General features: G+C 48.4%; 2 protein-coding genes across 3 annotated transcripts in view; one reads left to right on the top strand and one right to left on the bottom strand.

The window, feature by feature from the left end:
* The window catches only part of OSTN (osteocrin), a 221,324-nt gene that overhangs the window by 56,584 nt on the left and 140,758 nt on the right, over positions 1-23,982 (top strand). The window lies entirely within an intron of this gene.
* Positions 2,153-14,158, bottom strand: GMNC (geminin coiled-coil domain containing). 2 transcript variants are annotated; one of them, XM_006137054.4, is made up of 6 exons: positions 13,003-14,158; positions 11,933-12,110; positions 10,268-10,432; positions 9,970-10,055; positions 7,605-7,721; positions 2,153-5,844 (listed from the first exon to the last, which is right to left on the bottom strand). In XM_006137054.4, the coding sequence occupies exons 1-6, from the start codon at positions 13,003-13,005 to the stop codon at positions 5,221-5,223; spliced, it is 1,173 nt and encodes a 390-aa protein (XP_006137116.2). In that variant the 5' UTR covers positions 13,006-14,158; the 3' UTR covers positions 2,153-5,220. The 2 variants fall into 2 exon arrangements, with proteins under 2 accessions (XP_006137116.2, XP_006137117.1); XM_006137055.4 differs by lacking the exon at positions 10,268-10,432.

The raw sequence follows: 23,982 nt of genomic DNA on the forward strand, positions 1-23,982 counted from the left end.
GCAAATTTCCCCTGTACTTTACACCAGCTAGTGTCATAATTTCGGTTCAGTTTGATAAGAACTGACCAGCAAAAGCAGAGACACAAAGTTATGTGAGCAAATGTCAGAATTCAGAACTTTCCACTTCTACTCCCTGGCTCAAATTGATTTTGAAACTCACAACCTTGTGTGGTAGGGAAGGACTAGCCCCATTTTACAGATGAGGAATGGGGTAGATTAAATGACGTGCCCAAGGTCACATAGGAAGTATTTAGTTTAGCCGGGGACTGAACCCAAATTACTGAGTAATCCCAATCTAGGTCCCCTATTTACTAGACCACCATATAAAAGATATATGTTCCTTAAATCTGGCATTATGATTAACTTTCATAGGCCATGTCTAAACTAGGAAACTACTTCAAAATTAGTAAATGCTACTTAATAACTCCCAATTTTCAGACGCAAGCTCTGTGAATATGGATGCACCACCTCAGACTTAGAGCCCCAGGAAGCACTGGGGAATAATTAGTTCAAATTACTGTGGAGAGTAGTTATTTCTAAATAGCAGCACAGGTGCGTCCACACTACTGCTATTTCAAAAGAACTATTTCGGAATTAACGTTACTCCCGATGAAAAGCAGGTGTCCAGATTTTGAATTCAGCGGCCTACTATTTCGAAATAACAGGCTTGGTACTGTGGATGCTCTGCTTATAAATTAGATCCGGGGGGAGGAGGGGAGAGTGTTTTGAAATAAAAGCATTTCCAGAAAATCATGCCAGTCTAGATGTAGCCTAGGAGTTTAACGGAAAAATTTTCCGTTAAAAGCATTTGCAGAAAAGAGCATCTAGATTGGCATGGACGCTTTTCTGCAAAAGCACTTTTTGCAAAAAAGTGTCTGTGGCCAATCTAGACGCGCTTTTGCCCAAAAAAGCTCCGATCGCCATTTTTGCGATCGGGGCTTTTTTGCGCAAAACAAATCTGAGCTGTCTACACTGGCCCTTTTGCGCAAAAGGGACTTTTGCCTGAACGGGAGCAGCATAGTATTTCCACAAAAAGCACTGATTTCTTACAGTAGGAAGTCAGTGCTTTTGTGGAAAATCAAGCGGCCAGTGTAGACAGCTGGCAAGTTTTTCCGGAAAAGTGGCTGATTTTCCGGAAAAACTGGCCAGTCTAGACACAGCACTAGTGTAGACCAGGGCTTAAAGTGGAAAAGTAGGAAGTCAACTAAGGAAAAAAAAGCTTTTTATTATTATTATTGGTACTCTTGGTCTCATGATAAATCCAAGCTCAACTGCTGATGTAGTTTCTAGAGGAAATGTAACCTGGTTTTGAGTAAGAATGAAGTGAATGTGGCAAATAAAAAGCTTCCAGAAATACTATTGCAAATTCATTTTATCCTTTTGCGTTTGATGTCTGAAAACATTCAATTTAATTAGCATAAGCGGCTGCAAAGAGCAAATTTCAGTCACATGCTGCAGTATTTTCCCAAAATACCCTTTTAAATTTGCACATGCACTCATTTTTACCAATCGTCAAACAGAAGAAAATGCCTTGTGAGTCGATAAGGTCAGTCCCAGCTATTGCAAGTAAAATACTCAGAGAACAATCTGTGGAAACCCAAAGAGTTAAAATGTTGTGTGGAATCAAACTGAGAAACCTGCAGGGAAAATGGATACATGAAATTATTCACTTCCCTCTCTCATTTCTTTGTGACATGCTAAGGGTGAAACACAGAGGGCTGGCAGAGGTCTAGGCACCACTTAAATTAAAATATATATATATATATAATGGAGATTGCCTATCTCCTAGAACTGGAAGGGACCTCAAAAGGTCATTGAGTCCAGTCCTGTGCCTTCTTAGCAGGACCAAGTACCATCCCTAATGAATTTTTGCCCCAAGTCCCTAAATGGTCTCCACAAGGATTGAACTCACAACCCTGGGTTTAGCAGGCCAATGCTCAAACCACCGAGTGATCCCTCCCCCCATTCCATTTAAACTCTAGTTTGAGGGTTTAGCTGGGACTTAAGTGCAACATAGACTTTGTGTTAGAACTCTGCAAGGGGAGAATTTCACCCTAATGGTGGATAGTAAATAACACAGAGGAAGATAAGACCCCTGCTCCAAGAAGCTTGTTGATAGTTATAGATCACAAAAGACATTAAACACAGAGAATATCTTAATCCTTCATTTTTAATTCATTTGATTTAAAATTAATTATAGGATTTAAAAAGTGGGGTTATTTTACGTTGCAAACGTCACTCAATTCTACAGCACTAAAACGCATGCAATAGAATTGCACCCTCTACTCATTTTGTGTAGCTGCTTTGAAATAGATAAGAAATGTTGAGCTAGTTTGAGGGTTAATCCCATGGTCACATTGTCTAATTATTTTGAGCATATACACAGAAACACATTTCATGTTCAGGAAAGGCAATGAAGCAATGCATGGTCTACACTCCCTACAACAGCAGCCTTAACAGCTGTAGAAAACATCACCATATCAGTCCTTTTCTTCCACATCCTCCCGTACAGTATGGGCTAGAGCTAGCCAATGTTTTGCTTAAAAATAAATCCTCCTTACTTTATTTTTTCTAACAGGAACAACTTTTCTACTTTCATTTAAAATATACCAAAGCAGCAAATTATATTGCTATCGAAGAACAGTAGCTTGGATCCTGCTCTGGATGAAGTTGGCAAAACTTCCATTGAATTCACTGGAAATAGCATCAAACTCCAGGGGGTTAATTCATGTGCATGATTGCACTGGTTAAAAATTAATATTCCTTACAATACAAGCATTTAAACTGTTTATTCTATGCTCAGGAAGTCTGCCCAATTACTTTAAAATAAGGTCTGCCCAAAGAGAGATGGGTTTGTGGATTTAAATGATTGGGGAGGACTCAGTTTAGCTCCTTAATTGGAAGCTCAAATACTGAAATGTGAAGGCACAGGAGAATATTTTGAAAAGAAAATGGATTTTAGGCCTCATCCGTACCGAATAAAATTGTATCTAGATGTTATATTAAAATAAGCAACTGGAGAACCCTCATTCACACAAGGACAGCAGTCGTATTGATGTCAATAGAACAAGCCATGAGAGCAAGTGCCAGACTGGTCCCTTGGTTTTCAATACAACCAATATTTAGGTATCAAAAAGCCACAGGGGGTAAATTAGCCAATAAGGGTCATATAAACAGGTGGCTGGTACATTTACTTCTTGTAAGTTGACTTCATTTTGTTATTAATGGTACTAAAAGTGCAGCGTAGTTGAATAGCACCTTAAACTCGTGGATTTTAAAACACTTTCCAGACAGACGTAATCAGCCTCACAACCCGGGTAGAACCTAGAACACAGCATGGAAATCCCTGCTTCCAGTCAAGTGCTTTATTCAGTTGATGATGGGAAGGACACGTTTCCCAGAGACAGGTTGAACTGCTGTGGTCCGGGACTCTCTGGTCTGGCAACATCCGTATCTGGCAGAAGCATGGATGCTGCTGGCCTAGAGAGTCCCAGCAATAGAGGTTGTTGGAGGCTGGGAACAAAGCTGGATGGTGGGGCCAGTGGGGCAACAGAACCTGCGGGGCACCAGACCCCGAAGCCAGTGGGGCGGGGCGGAGCTCACTGGGCCACGGAACTGACAGGGTTGCAGAGGCTGCCAGAGCTCCAGATGGGCTGCCACGGCTGCAGCTCATGGAGCCAAGGCTAGTCCCCCCCACCCACCACCCATCCCAGACCTTCCCCAGTCTAGCAAAATCCCTTGTCTGGGACCGATCAGGTCCTGAGGGTGCCGGACCAGGTAGGTCCAACCCGTATACAAGAAAAGCCCAATTCCTGAAAAACAAACCTCTGGGCTAGCACTGCTGGTTTGTAAAGTTGAATCCCCGGACTGCATGAAAGGAGACCAGAACAGAAAGGTCTGTGTGTCATTTCCTGAAATGGCAAACAACTGCCAAACTTGCCAAGAGCGGCTGCGACTGTCGAGAGTAACCCTGGCAAAGCAGCAGAAACGGCTCGCGTGAGCAGGTGTCCATAGCAGTGTCAAAGACAACCCGCAGGGTGTCCTGGAAGGGCTCAGTACCAAGCAAGTCAACCAACCGCAGGGCCATTTGAATCTTGTGAGCAGAAGAGAATGTAGCTTTCCTGGTCTCTAGCAAAGCATCAAATAATTTTCCACACTATATTGGACATTAGGAAAAACGATTTCCCTAGGTGGGTGGGGAAGCGCTGGGATGGGTTCCCTAGGGAGGGGGTGGAATCTCCATCCCTAGAGGTGTTTAAGTCCCGACTTGACCAAGCCCTGGCTGGGATGATTGAGTTGGGGTTGGTCCTGCGTTGGGCAGGGGGCTGGACACGATGACTCCTGCCATCCCCAGGATTCTATGATTCTAAAGTGGGACCAGAGCCTCTTCTGGTGACGTCAGTGGAGTTAAACCAATTGACAGCCACTGAGGGCTTGACCCAGGATCTGTATTTCAAGAGAGTGCTACCCCTCCTACAGCGCCAGGGAAATAGCTTGGACAAGCCTTGTGGGTAAATGCGTTAGTGGCTCGGTGAGCACAGAAATCCATTCAATTTGCCTTGTTGCTTGTAACTTCAATGCAGCCTGAAGGCAACCAGAGCAAATCCTGCTGATTTTGAGGATGCATCAAAAGAAGACAGCCCTACATGACTGTGGTGTGAGCCAACTCGGTCTTTCATGAAAGGATTGCTTCACTGCTAAGCAATTTATGCAGCCGCTAGGGGTTTCATTCTCCAAGGCTTCCCCACCACCGAGCAAGCTACCAAACCAGTCTCCATTGGTCTGTGGTCCCCTTGGCTGCTGGCACAAAAGGGCTGGAGCAGAGTCTATTCCTTAACTGCTCTCCCAAAAGTGCTGTTCCAGCCCCTGGCTTGCCAGTCCAGGCAGGATAGTCAGAAACAGCAATAGTTGGGTACATTTCAGCCAGGAAAATACAGGATGGCAGGAGCTGGCTGGCAGCAGAAGGATTTTGACTAAGTGGTGGTAGATGCCGGGGGCTGCTTTGTACCTCTGGCTCTGTGTGGATACTTTTGGGGCCGTCCCTGCGAGAACTAGACGCAAGGATTGGAGTGTAGCATTTCAGACAAGACAGAACAGCCTTGAGGGAAGGTGGCCTCGGTTCCCAGCATCCACCTCAAGGGCGAGAAAGGCTTCTGCCGTTGTGTTTGTAAACATGTCCCTTATGGCAGTGCTCAGAAGCGAGGGCGGAGCGGAAGGGAATCACTCGGCTTGCTTGGGGACCCAGGTGAATTTCCAGCCTCCGTCCTCATCTCGGCGCACGAAGGCCTGGCCCTGCTGGAAGGTGTGTGTCTTGACGTTGCGGTGGGGGCTCAGGGAGGTTGTGAAGGCCACATCGGTTTTGTTGGGTGATACGTCCTTGGCGAAGTAAGGCAATCCGAAAGGGGCCCCGCTGGGCAGCACCGAGGAAGCACGCGGTGGCTGGTTGTAGGGTAAATCCTGCTTCCCAGGACTGGCCACACAGGTTATAGGAATCATCGGAGCACAGCCGTACGCAGCTATCGAGTCCTCGTTGCAATAGTCCATTGCCTCCCCCTGGCTCGGGCAGTACGGGTTTGCCCCAAGTTCCGAGGGCAGGGCACTGTAGTTAGCTGATAAAGACTCGTCAATGGTGTCGATATCTTTCAGTCCAAGGGTTTGCAGCACCCAGGTATCTACAGCCGGGGCAGCTTGTTCTTCACAGGCAATAAAATCACGGAGCAGGTTCCTCCTGGCTTTGGAGGGGTGAGGCATCTCTCGCAGGGCAAGGTAGCCACCCTCTTTGAATTTCCGCTTGCCATTTCTGAGACTGGCTGGTTTCTTCTTGCCACTGGGCAGCAGCAGTTTCTACACAAGAGAACGGGGAAGACCGAGCAGATTAAACACTGATCATCCAACTCCCCAGCCGCAGCATGTGTTTTGCCACGGGCTTTCTCAGAGCTGGGTGCCTCACGTGGGTCTACGAAAGCACACGGTTTCCCCACAGCTCATTCCCGGTGAGCAAACACGGATGGCACTAATTATTTTGTGCTGTGCAGTCTCTGGAAACAGCCCAAACCCCTCTGAGATAAGAATGCAACAGTGTCAACATGGCCCGAGCTTTGTTTGCTTTTTCTCTCGGCAAGCTGTGAACTAGAAACTCGTGCAGCACAGCACCGATCCTGCCAGCTGATCTGGTCTGACACCAGTGGGGGGAGAGGGAGCTTAGGGTCCTCCCCGAGCCACTTACTTGAGGGATCCAGGGCTGGATTGGAGGGGCACATGTATCTGCCTCTCATAGTCCCCCCGTGATTGGGAGGGGACAGGGCAAGAAGGAACACAGAACCTGGGTGCAGGGACCCACACGGTGTGGAGCATATCTCAGGCTACGTCTACACTACAAGTTTTCTCAGCAAAAAATATGCTAATGAGGGGCTCATTTGCATGAGTTGTGATCTGGTTTGCATATTTTCTGCCAATCCATTTTTGCACTAACGGTTTTTACGCAAAAACAAGCAGTGTGGATGTTTTCTCTTTGCACAAAACCCCCTTTTCCCGCAAGACCCTTGTGCCCCAAAAAAGGAGGTTTACCGATCTTGAGGAAAAAGGGGTTTTTGCGCAAAAAGAAAACATCCACACTGCTTGTTTTTGCGCAAAACGCCCGTTTAGCTCGAGACCGGTATCGGCAGAAAATATGCAAATGAGATGTGGCTCATGCAAATGAGTCCCTCGTTAGCATATTTTTGGCCACAAAAACTAGTCGTGTAGATGTAGCCTCAGAGGGGAGCGGAGGAGCCAAAAGATAAGCCCTCCCACACTTAGGACAAATCAGGGGAGGAGAGCATCTTAGAGACTCCCTCTGCCCTCGTGCCCTAGAGGATGGCAAGGAATTTGGTTTTCACTCCTGCCACGTGGCTGACCAAGTAAGGCCTGAGTATGGGTCTCAGGACCCCTAAGTGGCCCATCCTTAGCGACAGTGCTCAGCCCTCAGTAGCACCATCCATCCCAGCATCTCAAAGTGCTGGACAAATGTTTATTAACTAAGCCCCGCAACAGCCATGGGCTGCCAGCTAAGCTGTTAGCATTCACGTTCTACGACTGGAGGGGCTGGGTGCCAAAGGCTAAATGAGTTGCCCAAGGAGAAGGGGAAATTAGTGGCAGAGCTGGGAACAGAGTGCTCCCTATTACCCTTTCCCAGGTTTGCGCTGCTACTCTCTGAACTCTCATGAAGCTGATTACCGGTACATGCCTTGCTTTCCAGTGTCCTTTCAATGTAATGAGCTCTGATCACCAGTTAAAGGAGTCAGGTGTTAAAGTTAGTCCCTTACTTATAAATCTCTCCACGCATCATAAACCAAACCAGCAATAACGGCTGCCGATCAGGGCTGTCACACGCCCATACCCACTCTGCACTGGTAAGGCACACCATAGCGGTACACACTTACCGTGCAGTGCGTCACCAGCCTGGTGAGCATTCGAAAGTCCTTTCCTCTTGAATGCTGTCGGCCCACAATGTGACCTATTACACCTATGTTTATTTGCATCTGCGCATGAGGCATTCCACCTACATGTTCCATTTCTTTCTCTCTCATGGACATGCCTTTTCATAGCAGGTTTGGACACAGTACCTTGGCCTTGTCTTCCAAGCACTTAACCACGGCTGAATTCAGGTATTGGCGGAGGTTGTTATTTTCTTCATGTAACCTAGCAAGTTCCTCTTCTTTCTGGAGCAAGGTGTCTTGTAGCTGTGAAATACAGACACTGATGAAAAGAAGCTTCCTTGCTCTCTTGACTCTGTAACCTAATAAATTCTCTCTCTATGGCCTGCAGGGGGTTGATGATTTTGCTATTTGCTTCGTGAATTCAATCCCCAGGAACCCCTTGTCCCTGTAAAGCTAAGTGGCATGACTGTTCACGTCTCACTTTTGACTTCTCCTATTCTTCAGCAAATGTTTGAAGAGATTATTCTGAAAAACTCTAACCACAGAGGAATAATAGAGGTGTGCAGGGAAATGAACTGCAAATAGCCCTTTAAATACACAGAGATTATTATGCTGCCAGTTTTCTTCCTTCTGCATTTCAAAGAGTCCTTAAACTTCCCTTTGGTTCCTTCACTCACTAACCTCTACCTGGCTAGAGAGAAAATGAGGGGGCGAGAGAATTATAAAGTAGATATGCGTGCTGCAAGATATGGATCCAGGTGTTGTTATTAATATTACAGGCTTGGGCTCTATATACATCCATGGTACGCCCGCCTCCTGAACAGTGCACACAGATTTGGTCACTGCATCTCAAAAAAGATATATTGGAACTGGAAAAAATTCAGAAAAGGGAAACACAGTGATGAAGGGTATGGAACGGCTTCTGCATAAGGAGAGGGATTAATAAGACTGGGACTTTTCAGGTTGGAAAATAGATGACTAAGCGGGGAGATATGATAGAGGTCTACAAAATCACAATGGGCATGGAGAAAGTAAATAAGGAAGTGGAATTTACTCCTCATAACACAAGAACTAGAGATCACCAAATGGAATGAATAGGCAGCAAGTTTAAAACAAGCAAAAGAAAGTACTTCTTCATGCAATGCAGAGTCACCCTGTGGAACTTCTTGCCAGAGGTTATTGTGAAGTCCAGGATTTTAATGGGGTTCAAAAAAGGACTAGATAAATTCATAGGGGATAGGCCCATCAATGGCTATTAGCCAGGATGGGCAGGAATGGTGTTCTTAGCCCCTGTTTGTCAAAAACTGGGAATGGGTGACAGGGGAGGAATCATGTGATGATTCCCTGTTCTGTTCACTCCCTCTGAAGCACCGGACGTTGGCCACTGTCAATGTTAGTGTGTTAGACCAAGGAGAGCTAGCATGCGTGTGTCTGACAGGCTGGAGGCAAAGAAACACACCCTACAGGTTTCAAATGAAGATGGAACTGCACTGTTCCCAATACAGTACCTGCACGCTGTGACAGACTTCTCCCCGTGAAAGACATTACAATCTAAATAGACAAGACAGATAATGGGCAACAGAAAGGAAGTCTGTGGACTTCTTGACCTAGCTAGAAATCCTGCCCTCACTGACATCAACGGCCAAACTTCAGCGTGGCAAAGATTTCATAGCAACAGTTTTGGTTAAGGGTCACTCTGCGTGATCTGACTACTGAGCTAGGTATAAGCAGCTAGAAAGACAACCATTAGCTCTCCTACTGCTTATTAGCACTCATGGAAAAGGAAAGAAAAAGAGCTATACAGGTGACTTCTAATCTTGGTGCTGGATCCTGTGAAGAGCCATGCATGTGACTAACTTTGCTTACATGGGTACCCCTACTCCAGTCAACACAACTAATCCCATGAGAGACCCTGCACTGCATGGCTGCATCTAGACTGGCAAGTTTTTCCGCAAAAGCACATGCTTTTGCAGAAAAACTTGCCAGCTGTCTACACTGGCCGCTTGAATTTCCGCAAGAACATTGACTTCCTACTGTCTGAAATCAGTGCTTCTTGCAGAAATGCTATGCTGCTCCCGTTCGGGCAAAAGCCATCTTGCGCACATGCTTTTAACGGAAAACTTTTCCATTAAAAGCATTTGCGGAAAATCATGCCAGTCTAGACGTAGCCCATGTGTGTAAGTCTTTGCAGCCACGGACCCTAAAGCAGGTCCCAGGGCTACCCTCTCCTTTTTTGTGGAAGCCAGAAATCAGATCAGGTATGAAACTGCCAGACCTGTGACATGGACAGACAGCAATGCTGCTGCTAATGGAAGCCACTCTAGTTTCACAAATCACAGTAAGGAAGGAGAGAAAATTAAAGATTTCAAGTTGCCAGTGTTTTCCATACTCATTGGACAGAGAAACATAGTTATGAAGACATTCCCAGGCCTACGCTTGGCAACAGTAACTTGAAATTCTAGGGCCAGCATAGAGCGGGCGGGTGAAAGAACATTTTAAAACTGTAACTAATGGTTTAATTGTCCAGTGTGTGAGTGGTATGAAACGGTACCTGTTTGTTTCTGTAGAGCTGGGAGGACAGCTGATCTTCTTGCCACGTGTCATCTGGAATAGTAAAGTCCAAGCCACAGAACGGGTCTGGACAAAAACAGACACACAAGCCATTAAACCAAAAAACCTAATTTTCCAAATCAAGCGCAAAATCACAATGGTGGGCATTTTAATCCCTCCTGTGTATGTCATTTGAATCAAGGAAAATGTGTCCTGCTTGGTCAGCAGCAAGAATGGCCCTTTAGAAAAGGGTAATAGATTAGTAAATGGTCCGAGTTTGTTATAAGAGTTTGTTATACCTTTGGCGCCTGGAAGATATTTTTCCTCTGGCTCTTCATTCTTTATGTTGAAATGTCTTCTTTGCAAGACCCGAAACTTGGGGAAATTGTTTGCGAGGCAGCTTGGGCCAGTGGCCAAGACATTGTGCTCGGACTCAAAACACTTGGGCTCCATTCTGGGCTCTTCTAGGGATGGGGGAGGGAGGTGTCACTTAATTCCCTCAGTTTCCCCCATCCTCCAGCTGACCTTTGATGCAGTGTTTTGAGCTCTGGCTAAAAGTGCTGGGTGCAAGGGGCGAGTTCCCAGGAGCATTTCCATTGGATAATTATGGAAGCTAGAGATGAAACAAGCTAAACCTCCCACCAATGCAGGGAGTGCAGAGACAAGAACCATGACCTCTCTGATTGAAAGGCAGAGGCTCTACAGCACTGGTTTTCAAACAACGGGTCACGACACAGCTCTGGGTGGTGGAATGTCAGGCTGGTGGCGACATGAGGATCAGGAGAGCAGTGGGGAGGCTAAGGCAGTTTCCTGCCTGTCCTGGCACTGCAGACGGCGCTGCGCCCCAGAAGTGGTCGCAGCAGGCCTGGCTCCTAGGTGCGGGGGGAGTGGAGTGGGGAGCACACAGGGCTCCACACACTGCCCCTCCCCCCAGCACTAGTTCCGTACTCCCATTGGCTGGGAACCTGCTCCTGACTGCTTCTGGGTGCAGCCTGGTCTGCGGTGCTAGGAGAGGCAAGAAGCACACTTAGTCACATTATGTTGGGTTGCGGGCACCACCAATTTTCTTCAGCCGGGTCATGAGGGAAAAAAATTGAAAACTGCTGGGCTACAGGTTCCTCTACTGCCCCAACCCCAGGGAATCGGAGAACCTTCCAGCAGCCTGGTAGGTGACAGGACTATCCTAATGTCATGTCAGGTGTGGTTTGGTCTGTCTCACTCCCTCTACAGGGGGAAATTGGGTGGGCCCCGCAGCAGCTATGGCTATAGAACTAGGCTACGATCAGCGCTCTGGCCCAGAAGGCCTCATGATTGATAGGAGCCACACCCCAGCCCAGAGACAGCCTGCCTGCAAGAGCTTGCAGCCTCACTCGCCCAGACCAACAGTGGGGGGAACGGAAGGGCTAACCTGCCCACCAGTGCAGGAGTCAGGCATCACACCGCCTTCCAGGATGTGAGCCAGAGACACTAAGTGACTTGACCCAGGTCACACAGAGAGGCTGTGGCAGAACAGGGAATTGACCTGAGCTCCCCAGCCCCTCTCCGGTGCCTTAACCTCGAGGGATCCTCTCTGGGGATGATACAGAACCTGGGGCTGAGAACAGCTCCTAGACGCTGCCTGCGAAGGGGCCGGGGCGGCCAGTGCCTCTGCCGCCCTCCGGGGCCGCTGCCCTGCGCCCCACGCCAGCCCCGGAACCCCGCCGTGTAGACACAGCGCAGGACTGGCTCCCGCCGCAGCTCCGTGCCGGGGGTTGCAGAGCGAAGGGGCGCCCGTCGGAGAACGCTGAGCGGTTCCTGCGCGCTCTCTCCAGGGTGCTAAGCAGGCGCCGCCCGCTCTGGGGAGCTACTCTCCGCCGTCTGGGGGGGGGGGGCTTTTCCCTCCTCCCCAGCGGCGTTATGAGCCCCTCCCCCACCTTTCGGGCCAGTCACCCCGGGGCTGCGGGGCCTGGCGCAGCAGCACTTACCCCCAGCCGGTCCTGCCTGCGCGCTCTCGCTGGGGCTGTCCAGGAGCCCGGCCGCCCAGAAAGAAACCCAAGTCTCCTTGCAAACCTCCGCCCCGGCTGCTGACGTCGAGGCGGCATAAGGACAGTCCGCGCTCGGGCCCCCTGCAAAGGCCGGGTCTGGGCAGGACAGCAGGGCACTCTGGGGGGGAGGCAGAGAGGTGGATACACAGCGGGGCAGAGCCGCTCTGGCCGGGAGCTCGCTGAGTTGGAGCGACCCAGCCCCTCGCTGGGGAAGGGTTCCCGGGGCTCAGCCCCCCTGCCGCTGCCTGATTTGGGGCGCGGGGTCTGAGTGCACAACCTGGCAGCAGAGAGGCGCGTAGAGATCGGCCGGGATCTTCCCCCAGCTCCTCCAACCTGGCGAGCGCTCTGCCCTCGCTCAAACCCCAGTCCCCCAGCTGTGCCCAGAGCCTGCAGCCAAGCCGGCTGGCGACGCCCGGCGTGTCTCTCCGTCCTCCCCCAAATGCCCTTGGCGCTGGGGGGCCGAGCGCTGATCCACGCTGCAGCCAACGCCTCGGATTTGCAACACCAAGCAGCCTGTGGCGACCCAGCCCTGGAGCCGACGCCACCTTTGCGGGATGCTGCGCTCCAAGCCCGCATGCCCATCCCCATTCCGCCTTGTCCAGCCGCCCAGCCCTTCCTCAGACCACAGACCCGCAGCTCAAGCAGCCCAGCTTGCAACGCCTTCCGACCCCGAGCTGTCGGAGAGGAGCAGGTGCGCCAGACCCTCCCTGAGTCATTGGCTCGTCAAACCATCCCAAGTGGGGAGAGGCGCTTCCAGGCTGTTCCACATCTCTGCCCATCTGTGTGGTCCCTGGGCAGGGCTTTCGCCCCTGCGCCCCACATAAGCCACCCAGCCAGCAGGAAGGCTTTTGCAAGGCAAAGGCAAAGCTTGGGTCCGGGTGAGAACCCCCACAGCTATGGAGAAGCCAAGCAGACTAGGATCTCACCCCCCATCTCCCACCGGCAGGGCACAAGAGCTATGGCAAAGCCCCAGCTCGGTCCCTGGTCGAAAGAGAGCCAGGGGGACTTACCATCGCAGTGCCAGCTTGAGAGGCAGGGCTGGGGAGCAGGGTTCCTCTGAAAGCCCCAGCGAGCTTGACTTGGCTCTGGAGGGGGAAAGGCAGGGGAGGCGAGCTCTAACCTAAAGGAGCTGACGCCTCGGAGCTGCCTGCAAACCCAGCGCTCTGATTTGGTGTAAAGCTGTCAAACTTGTGACGTGAATACAACAGCCAACGTGCTGAAATCAAAGTCATCCTGGGCTCGCGAACCATCCCCAGCAAGGAGGGGAGGGGAAGAAATTCTGGGGCTGCCCAGAACTGGTGTGTCCAGAAAATCAGACCCATGTCTGAAGGCAGCCCCCCGCTAGGGCAGAGGTGAGGTTGGGGGTGGGTTACTTTTAACCCGAATTAGCGACTGTAAAGCCCAGTAGAAAGACCCAGGGGCAACTCGCCCAGCTGGGAGGAAGCTCCTGGCATGTGCTCGTTGATACGGGCTGCGGGGAACTGGAGGCAACTTTCTTCTCCTCTCCCAGGCGCACAGTGCGGTTTGCAGACCAGAGGGACTGGGGGCTCCGGGGTTATTCTCCTGGGCATGGGTCTGCGGCCAGAGCCCGGGCTCCCAGGGAGACCCGAGTGTTACCTGAGGAGGGGAGGACCGGCAGGGGTACTCGTGTTTACTCGTGCACGGGGGAGATCACTTGGCGAAGCCACAGGTGGGTGTATGAACAAAGATACACGACGCCGCCTCTCCGCGGTCACCACCTGCCCTCGGGGGGCTCGTCTGCTGGGACACAAACCTGCCCCTGCAGAGGCGTAAAACTGGGTGCGAAGCGAGGCTGGTGCGGAGCCTGCCAGGGCCAGCGCTCCGCAAGGCAGGTAACCTGACCTGGCCGGGCACACGCGAGCCAGCTGGCAGAGGGGCTGATCTTTCCCTCTCCCCGGGGGATGCGCGCTGCCCTTAGCGCCCAGGCGCAGTGGCAGGGGAAGCCAGGCGGCGACTGGCCCCGGGTCGCTGTGCAGGGCCGCTGCTTTCAACCAGCATGGGGGTGCTCGGCGCTGCGCACAGCGGCCCGCGGGCAGCCCAGGCCCGGCGCCGCTGCCCCCCTCGCCGCTCCGGGCTCTGCTGCTGGGGCCCCCCACCGCGCCGGGCCCCAGCAGCTCCAGGGAGCGGCCATCTTCGGCCTCCCAAAAAAACACACGGGGGAGTTGAAAGGTCACGGCGACGTCATCACCTTGCGCCCAGCGGGGGGGGGGGAGAAAAATTTGGGGAGGGGGAAGTCCTGGAGCCGCCCCTTCCCCCGCCTGCTGCAGCTGCTGCCCCCGCGCGCCGACCCCAGCCTGTAGGGCGAAGGGGGAGCCCTATGCCCAGCCCCCCCCCCATTACGGGGAGGGGCAAAGCTTGGGAGCCGGTGGCACGTGTGAAATAGGGGGGCGCTTTTTTGGAGGGGGGCTTGCAAAAGCCCAAGCCCCGGCTATGGGCCCGTTTGCACGATCGCACAGGGATGAGGAGGGGGCTGGGGGCACAGACAGGACTTAGGAGGGATTTGGGCTTGGTGAGTCTGCAGAAGAGCAGAGCGAGGGGGGTTTGAGAGCAGCCTGCAACTCCCTGCAGGGGGGCTCCAAAGAGGCTGGAGAGAGGCTGTTCTCAGGGGAGCAGAATGAGGAGCAATGGTCTCCAGTTGCAGCGGGGGAGATCTAGGTTGGAAATTAGGAAAAACGATTTCCCCAGGAGGGTGGGGAAGCGCTGGGCTGGGTTCCCTGGGGGGGAATCTCCATCCCTAGAGGTGTTTAAGTCCCAGCTGGACAAAGCCCTGGCTGGGATGATTGAGTTGGGGTTGGGCAGGGGCTGGACTCGATGACTCCGGAGGTCTCTTCCAGCCCTAGGGTTCTGTGATCATAGGCAGCCATGGGGTGATGTCCATGTGGGCATGGGGCCAGCTAGCCAGTGGGACCTGCCTGGTGCAGTGCCTGGGACAGGCAGAGCTTGCACTGCGGGCAGCCAAGGCCGACCCGGGTTCCTACACCCCATGCTGCTAGGTCTGGGGAGGAGCCAGACCTCACAAGGTGCACCAGCCAAAGACATCCAGACACCCTGACCTCGGAACCCATGTGTAATTCTGACGCGAGGTTGGCTAAGCTGGTGTGAAATTGAGGATAGGTTACTTGATCTGAACATGACCTGGGTCTTTTACACACACAGACAGAGCTGCCAAACTGCGTCTTTGTAGCCAGCTTTCCCCTGGCAGGATTAACCCCTGTGCTGGTCCTTTTAACGAGAAAGGTGGAGGCAAAGGGGAGACCCCTGTTTCTCGAAAGAGAGCAGTAATCTTTTGCTGTCTCCCTACTTAGTACAGCTTTCCTCTCAATTCCCGTGACAGCCTGAAACTGCTCAAGGAGTAGCATGCAATAGAAAAACAGAGAGGTAACAAAATCCTCCAGAAATAATGGAGAAGGAACGAGATAAGGGACCTAAAATCTACTGGCCTCAATGGGTTTTGTGTTAGGCCTTACATCTGGAGCCCAAGGAGCGCGTCTGGGCACCCTCTGCAATACAAGCAAAGGCAGGCATTGAGGGGTGGTGAGTGCAACCGAGGGAGGATTTTATGCTGTGTCAGCTGGAAAAAGGCACCTCCCGCCATTCAGAACTGTGGGCAATAATAATAATTAATTTAAACCTTTGTGTTTTCCGATTGCAGGTGCCAGGCAGCATGTTCCCCTTTTGCTTTTGGGGTTTTGTCCTCACATAAGAAAGTACAAAAAGAATCCCACCATGTTATCATGATGTGGGCCTGTCAGCAGAGCACAGACCTGGGAGACAGGACGCTTGCACTGTCACAGAGGCCATGTCCACACTAGGAAACTATTTCAAAATTATTAAATTCGACTTAACTCCCAATCTAACAAATTCGAACTAGCCTGTCCTTACTACGGGGAAGTATCGAAATGAGTCCGAGGCAGGCGCCGTGAATGTGGATGCACTACCTTGGACTCAGAGCCCCAGGAAGCACTGGGGAGTAATTAGTTCGAATTATTTTGAAATAGCGGCCCCGGAGTGTCCACACAGCCGCTATCTCGAACTAATCATTTCGGACTTAGTGGTATTCCTGATGGAGAGCAGGAGCACAGATTTCGAATTCCGCAGCCCGTTATTTTGAAATAACGGGCGTGGTCTGGTGGACGCTCTGTTTACAAACTCAACCTAAGGGGGATTATTTTGAAATAAAGTCTAAATGTAGACCAGGGCAGAGTGAATGGAGCTGAGTAACAGTACCTCTTCTGGGTCACCATTTCCACACTTGTACTGTACATTGAGAATAATGCTCCCTTTATAAAGGGTTAGAGTTTCAAGGGTGAGAAAAGACCTATAGAAACGTGCAGTATTATTACAAGTTGCAAAATGTTGCCTGAGATGTCAGTCCAGAGATTTTAGATCACGAAAAAGCAAGTGTTGTGTGGTTTCTAATTTGCACCTCAGAGAGGAAAGTTTGTCTCACAAAATGATGTGTTGATTTGAATAAAGTTATCTGAAAAGCTTTAGGTCCCATCAGCAGCTCTACAGCAACATGACAAGGGGTGAAAAGAAAAGGAAAATCATCCCTGCTAAGGAAATAAAAATACAGGAATGCTTGATTGGTAAAAATTTGGTGACCAGTAAAGTCAGTGCTGAGTCTCCTTATTAGAATTAAAGTTCAAGGATGAAATTCTAAACCCACTGGAGTCAATGACAAAACTCCCCCTGACTTCACTGGGGCCAGTATTTTCAGAGCATTCTTGGCAGGGGCTTGTTTGCAAAATTCCTATGCATTGTTCCTACTGTTCTAGTATTTGCCAGTGAACTGGTGGATAGCTCAGTGGTCTGGGACTCCCTAGAGCTGGGTTCCGCTTTTGGCTCTGCTATTGACCTGCTGGGTGGTCTTGGGCAAATCACATAATGGCTTGGCCTCAGTTTTCCTCTGTGTGAAATGGGTATAATGATCGTAACATGCTTTGTAAAGTTCTTTGCGATCTACTGATGAAAAACACTGGATGAGAGCTAGACATTATTGTCAGATGATCTCTCTGGCTGTAATCCTGCTTGGGTCTTTTTGGATTTACATTATATTTGTGTGTAAATAGCCCCAGTGCTGCACTTTCTGTTGTGAACTGACTCCTAGAAGGAATGCCAGCAGTGATGGTATCCTAGGGAAAACACACTGAAATAGCACATTGAAATGGACTAAATGGAAATAAACAGAAAGGGCCTAATTCACCAGTTGCTCCAGTTTGACACCAGTGTAAATGCATTGCTTTCTGGGGCAAAGTCTGGTCTAGGTAATTGCATCCTGACATACCTAAAATTTTTCTCTCCACTAACCTTCTTAAACTGTGCTTTAGTGCTACTGTTAAGTTGCTGCCGAGTTCCTCCTCAGCTGTTCCTGTATCTCAGTGGTGAGCGAATGGATAGCTGTACATCCCGGGATCAGATCCACACAGTCAGACCTTGGCGCTTACATGGGTCTCTGCTGAATTCAGTGAGGCAAAGGTGTGACATCCTCACGCAAAAAACAACAACGACAACAACAACAACAAAAAACCCTTCAAGAACAGGGAGAAAGTGCTGAACGGGAATTCAAATGCAAATTTGACATCCTGAAACCAGGCTTAAATAGAACCATGGAGTGGCTCTCACATTACAATAGTTAATTCAGGTACTCTCCCCTTCTCATCACTGTTTGAGGTGAGCCACATCCACTCTGGTTTAATTAGCACCAATGTCACACTCCCCTCTCTGTGTCCCTGCCTTTTTTTCAATTACACTATTTAGAAATAACTGTTTCAAAACTAGCTATTAGTTATTCCCTGTGAAAAGAAGTACAGATTTTGAAATAACTAGTTTGTTATTTCGAAATAACGGGCTTGGTAGTGTGGACGCTCTGCTTATTTGTCACAGAGTTTATCATTATGTTGGTTTACCAGCATTGGGTTGGTACACTTGGTATTTTGGGGGAATACAATGTATTCTGTTAGTTGATCAGAGGGTTAATTTGTTGCATGTAGTGGATGCTATTTGCTGGATTGGTTTGGGGGCTGTGTTATGTCATTTTTTATATCTGCAGGGTGAAACGAGCATTTAAAAATATTTATAAAGCAAAAGAAATAAGAATCTACTATACATTTGAGAGAATTTGTGTGTCTGTCTGTCTGTCTGTGGGTTTGTTTGTTCAAGAATTCCTCCTAAACAGTAAGAGCTAGGACCACCAAATTAGGTAGGCAGTTTCCTCTTACTATAATTTAAAGCAAGGCCAGGGTTTGGTTGTGCCAGGACAATGGGATGTGCCTGGACTGGGATTGTTTCTCATCAAATGGAAAGGGCAGGGTCTGCCAACACGGAAAGTTATACTCTAGAGTGACCACAGGGGGGAAGCATGGAGCCAGAGATGGGATCCAGGACAGCTATAACCCCACTGGGCCAGCAGGGGGCAGAGGTGGAGAAAGTGACAGCTATCTACAATATATTTGAGCCAGTTTGTGTGTCTGTCTGTGTGTTTGTCTGTCCCCCAGCTACGGGACACACACCCCTCCCCCAGCTGTGCCGGCTGCAGCAGCCATGGAGAGGCACTTCTCACTGGTCCCAAGCTGTTGAGGTGACAGAGAGCTGGGGTCGTCCTCTCTCTCCAGGGCAGCCTGCATCCGGAACCCTCCTCCCCAGCCCCACCCCAGAACCATGATTTCAGTGAAGAAAAACAACAATTAGTTCAGAGTAACTCTGGGTAAATCCTCTAGTAATGAATATTTGAAATAACATCTGGGGATTTTGAATGAACTTTGCATTGCCTGGACTTCTCCCAAAGTCTTAGGAAGCTGGTGTTCTATGGTACAGTTTTGGAAATTTATTTTCCCCTTGATTAACTATAATTTTTCAGATGTAAGCTCTGACAAGGAGAGCAGGAGAGAATCCTCCCCCCCCCCCCCATATACAAGCAGAATAGTGTGTGATTTCTAGACTTATAAGAACTTTATTGATTTGGAAGCTGAACATCATGTCATGTGTCGATACCAGGATAGTATTCTCTAGACTAGCACCAAAGTCTCAGATTTAGCCCAAGATATTGGATTGATGAGTTTATATGTGCATGACTGTGACGTCATTGGACTATAATATGATTCTGCTGATCATTGTTGCTACCACTGTTATATAATTGCAATGAATCTGATACAAAGTGTGTCACATAAGGCATCAAGAACAAGGTCGTGATATGCTGAACGTGAGTGTGCTATTTGTGTGCATGTAGCATTTTTTTAAAATTTGAAGTTATGAGTATTGGCTCTATGCGTAGATTTCAAATGTTCACTCCTGGGAAGCACCACAACCAGCCCATTGGGAAGGAACGACTGGAGTTGAACGGCCCATTAAAGAACACTTAGCTCCCAGATGCCTATCTACACTTAATGGACTTTCCTGCTAAGACTAAGTGAAATCATGCAAGACATGTGACTTGCCCATGTGACTCCAAACACCATCTTGTCACCTGTGATCTTCCATTATGAGAATAATGGGTTTCTCTTCACTTGACAGAAGCTATAAAAGGCGCTGCCGGAAATATCCCCATTTTGCCTCTTTCCTACTCAAACCTCTGGACTTTTATAACAAGGGGAGCATCCAACCAAGGGACGAAGGACCTACCAAAAATTTGTTAGCAACCACAGACCGAACAAGCCAGCAGTTTATTCCAGCACTACTATGCACCTGAACCAAGAACTTTGCATTTATTGTATGTAGGGATGTAAAACCCTGTTTAATTGATTAACCAGTTAAACATCATGTTTAACCAGAGCAGCCCCTGCCTGCCTGGATGTCTGGAAGAAAACCCATGATAGCCTCCCCTGCATTAACATTTAGTCCACCCTCTAATCACACATGGTCAGGGACGACCGTTTCCCATGAGAAGTCTTTTGCATAACTCCCTTCTGCAGGTTTATTGCATTTCTCTTTTCGAAACAGCTGGGACAGGCCACTCTCAGTGAGGGCTTAGAGACAGATCTTTGATTTGTACTCCTTAGGTTTTCTACAGAGGTATACCTGGCCCTCCTGTTCCAGCTTCAACTTCCGGTTCTGCAAAGTGTTGCGAGAGCAGCTGTTCTGAGGCTGCAGTCCAAATGGATGGAACGCCCAAGAAAGCAGCCGGCATCCCAGTGGTTTGACTGTGGTTTTGTGGGTAGGGTGCTGGACAGAGATTTGTGGTCAGTTCCCAGCTCATTGTGCGACTGTGGACACATCCCTCCAACTCTCCGTGCTGCCGTTCCCCATGTGTAATTTGGCAATACTACTTCCTGCGTCCCGTCTTTGGCCTGCACAGATGTTAAATTCCTTGGGGCGAGGGCTCTTGCTTACTATGTGTATGTACAGCGCCTAGCACCGCTGGGCCCTGAGCTTGATGGTGGCTCTGGGTTCCAGAATAATAATTGTGGACAGAAATCTCACTATTCACGATGTTGGGACTGTAGACTCTAAGGCTGAGCTCTAACCTTGCCTAGGTTTTAGGACCACAGCGTGGGCCTAATCCAGAGCAAGATCCAGCCCATTTTTAAGCCATTCTCCTGTTTCCAGTACAGCTGTACCCATAAAGCTGCTTCCATGAGTTGCTGTGCTGCATCAGAGAGGTTGAAATCTTCATTGCAATACACTGGCCCTGCACCAAGGTGGACATCTACGTGGCGGAGGATTTGCACGGTCTGTGTGGCTCAAAGGTGAAATTCTCCAGCCCGTGTTCTGGAGGAGTTCAGACAAAAGGATCCTAGCAGCCTCTTCTCTGCATCTAGGAGAAAATTCCCCTAAAATCCATATTTCCCCCTCCGCTGCTTTCCACTCCTTCCAAGCAGAGTCCGTCAGGGGAGACTTCCTGGTACGGCCGCACCTTGTAATGCTGCTCTCCCTTTGGGCTGGCTCTCGGGAGCTGGTAGCTTGACTGGTGCTTCTCTGCCTCTCCTCGGGTGCAGAAGCCGGGCACTTCCATTCTTGGCCAGCAGTCGGGAGACTTGGCAGACTCTGCAGAGCTGAGTAAACACATGTGAGGGCATCGCTTCTTTGCTGAATGCTTTGCTAAACGCTGCCGGCACTAATCAGTAAAGACTGGGAGAGTCCTGGGATGGGTTAAAAGTGTGTCAGGGGTAGTGAAGTGGAGGACACTTGTCCTGAGAAGAGAAATATACTAGGGCTTTTATAAGTCTCTCTGGAAAACAACTCTGACTATTTCATCCAGCTTCTGGTTCCTGGAGCTAGCACTGGAGGGACTGGTGATGAAAAGGAATAGCTTTGCCAGTCATTCAAATACAAGAATGGCAACTGATCTCAGGCTTCTCAGTAGAGCCAGCTGGCAAACGACTGTTCCGTATACAAAGGATTTTGAGACCTCAAAGTCTGGCTTCGCGCATAACCGTAATGAAACCTGAAATGTTAGCAGTTCTCCACAAAGCAAAACTCTGAAAAAATAATCATTTAGGAGTCATTGAAATGTTTTATTCACTCAGTGCACAGTCAACCTGTGGAACTCCTTGCCAGAGGATGTGGTGAAGACCAGGACTTTAACAGGATTAAAAAAAGGGCTAGATAGATTCATGGAGGTTAGGTCCATCAATGGCGTTAGCCAGGATGGATAGGAATGGTGTCCCTAGCCTCGGTTTGTCTGGAAATGGGTGACAGGAGAGGGATCATGTGAAGATTCCCTGTTGTGATCCCTCCCTCTGGGGCATCTGGTATTGGCCACTGTCGGCAGACAGGATACTGGGCTGGATGGACCTTTGGTCTGACCCAGTAAGGCCGTTCTTCTGTTCTAATGTTGGCATTCTCAGGATAGAATTCTATTCTGTTCTACAAAATTTAAAAAGTCGAAACAAAAAGTTATTTCAAAACAAACTCAGAAGTTTTGTTCCAACAATGTTGAAATGGCTAGCGATGAGTTATCCAGTATCTCAACCTTTCCAGACTACTGTACCCCTTCTGACATGTGATTCATCTTGCACAGCTCAGGTTTCCTAGCAATATAAAAGTACTTGCTTACAAAATCAAAAATAAAAATACTAAAGTGTCACAGCACACTGTGACTGAAAAATATGTTTCTCTTTCTGGAATATCTATATTGTGCTTATGTGTAAGTGTAAAGTATACAGAGCTATGCAAACAAATGATTGTGTTAATGGAATTTTAGTTTTGTACTGACTTCCTTCTTTGTGTCTAGCTTGTTGAACTAGAAAACTATCTAGGTGAGTTGATGTACCCCGTAGAAAATCTCTGCATACCCTCAGGTGCAAACATGTCCCTGGTTGAGAATCACTGAGCCACATACTCCAGTGGCTTCTGTTTCTTCTTCCCCTTTTTAAAAAAAATCAAATGCAAACCCATCCACAGGTATAGTTACCACCCACTTACTGAGCTGGCTCCAGGGAGGTTTGTGAAGCTCCCTGGTGCCTGTAAACAAACTTTATGGAGCTGTAAAAAAAATTTATAGGACCACAGGAAACTTGGCAACACTTCTGATAAGTGGACTAAAATCATGCCAGACCATGGATTTTTCTGGACTAGAGAGTGCCAGATTAGAGAGGTTCAGTCTGTATCAGTCAAAATTCTCTGTTCCATAAAATCCTTTGAGAGAGAGAGTCTAAAAGTTAGATTTGGATTCAGGTGGTGTGAGGAGAGCTGTGTTTGAAATTCTGACCTGGATCTGAGATAAACCTGAGCTGCAAAATTTGGATCCAGATTTCAATCCAAACTTGGCCTCACTCATACTAGGTGGACATTTGTCTAACTGAAATCATGCCAGACCACAGAGGTTGCCGGACCAGAGAGTGCTAGACTAGAGAGGTTCAAACTGTGGCAGTTTCTCCACCAGATTTACCAAAATGTGTGTGTAAAATTAGGCTGCAACCTACCGATTAAGTGTAACCAGTAAGCATCTGTAAGAGTGGTGCTTATCAGTTAACCATTCACATCCCTATGACCAAGTGATCACGACTTTGGTTTTAAATCTCAAGAGGAAAGAGAGCTGACTGACAAGGAAAGTTTCTGTCTGTTCATGTGACTTGCAGTGTAGACAACATCAAAGGAAATTCAGCAAAATCAAAATAATTTCTCATGCATCTGTGCTTTCCAACCATCTGATTATGCATTTTCTGAAATTTCCACAGATTTTTTTTATTAAAAATTTTTTTTTTTAAACTGGACATTTCTAAGAATGTTTTTTTTTCTCTTTTTAATTCAAAAGTGTTTGAAAATTACATGGTTCATGCTTATAAAAAAAAGAGCATGGTGAGTGATGTGACCAATTAAAACAGGCAAAGAATAACTAAAAAATATTACTGCTGTTAAAAATCTCCACTGACTCATTTTTGAAAAATTGAAATGTTTTGTCCAAAAAATTTCAATTTGGAGCACAAAAAAAAAAAAAATCAGATGTCTCAGGAGCAAAATCCAAGGTCATATTTTTCCAGTTTAGACCCCATTCCTCAGAACTCTGACACATGCGTAACTTTTGATATCTGAACTATTCCACTGAAGCCAGTAAGACCATTCACATGCTTAAAAACTGAAGTATGTGCGTAAGAGGTTATGGGACTGGATCCTTTATTTGCTAAGTCTAGTGAGAAGAAAGCAAAGCAGTGAAAAAAATGGTAAGATTTTGCTGAAAGTTCCCCTCCCTCTCCTATTTTTGGTGCTATTGAAATTTGAAGTTTCAATGACGATATTGATCAGAAAATCTAAATTTGGAAAATTTCATCCTGCTCTTGCTAGAAATACACGGCAGACATCAGGAGAGTTTTAAAAGTGCAGCCTTGTTGACAAGCCAACACCGACTGCAATTATTTTATTTTATTTTAATAGTATTACACCATTGTCTCTTTGCCCATGCACAGCAAGAGGGGAATTCAGCTAGATCTGGGCAATGGTTTTTCAGTGAATCACAAATTTGCCAAAAATACATTTTGGGGGGAATAAAAACCATTTGCAAAATCAGGTGGAATTCAGTGAAGAATTCTGGC

Source organism: Pelodiscus sinensis, chromosome 10 (genome assembly GCF_049634645.1).
Source record: "Pelodiscus sinensis isolate JC-2024 chromosome 10, ASM4963464v1, whole genome shotgun sequence".
In the NCBI taxonomy this organism is placed as follows: domain Eukaryota; kingdom Metazoa; phylum Chordata; order Testudines; family Trionychidae; genus Pelodiscus; species Pelodiscus sinensis.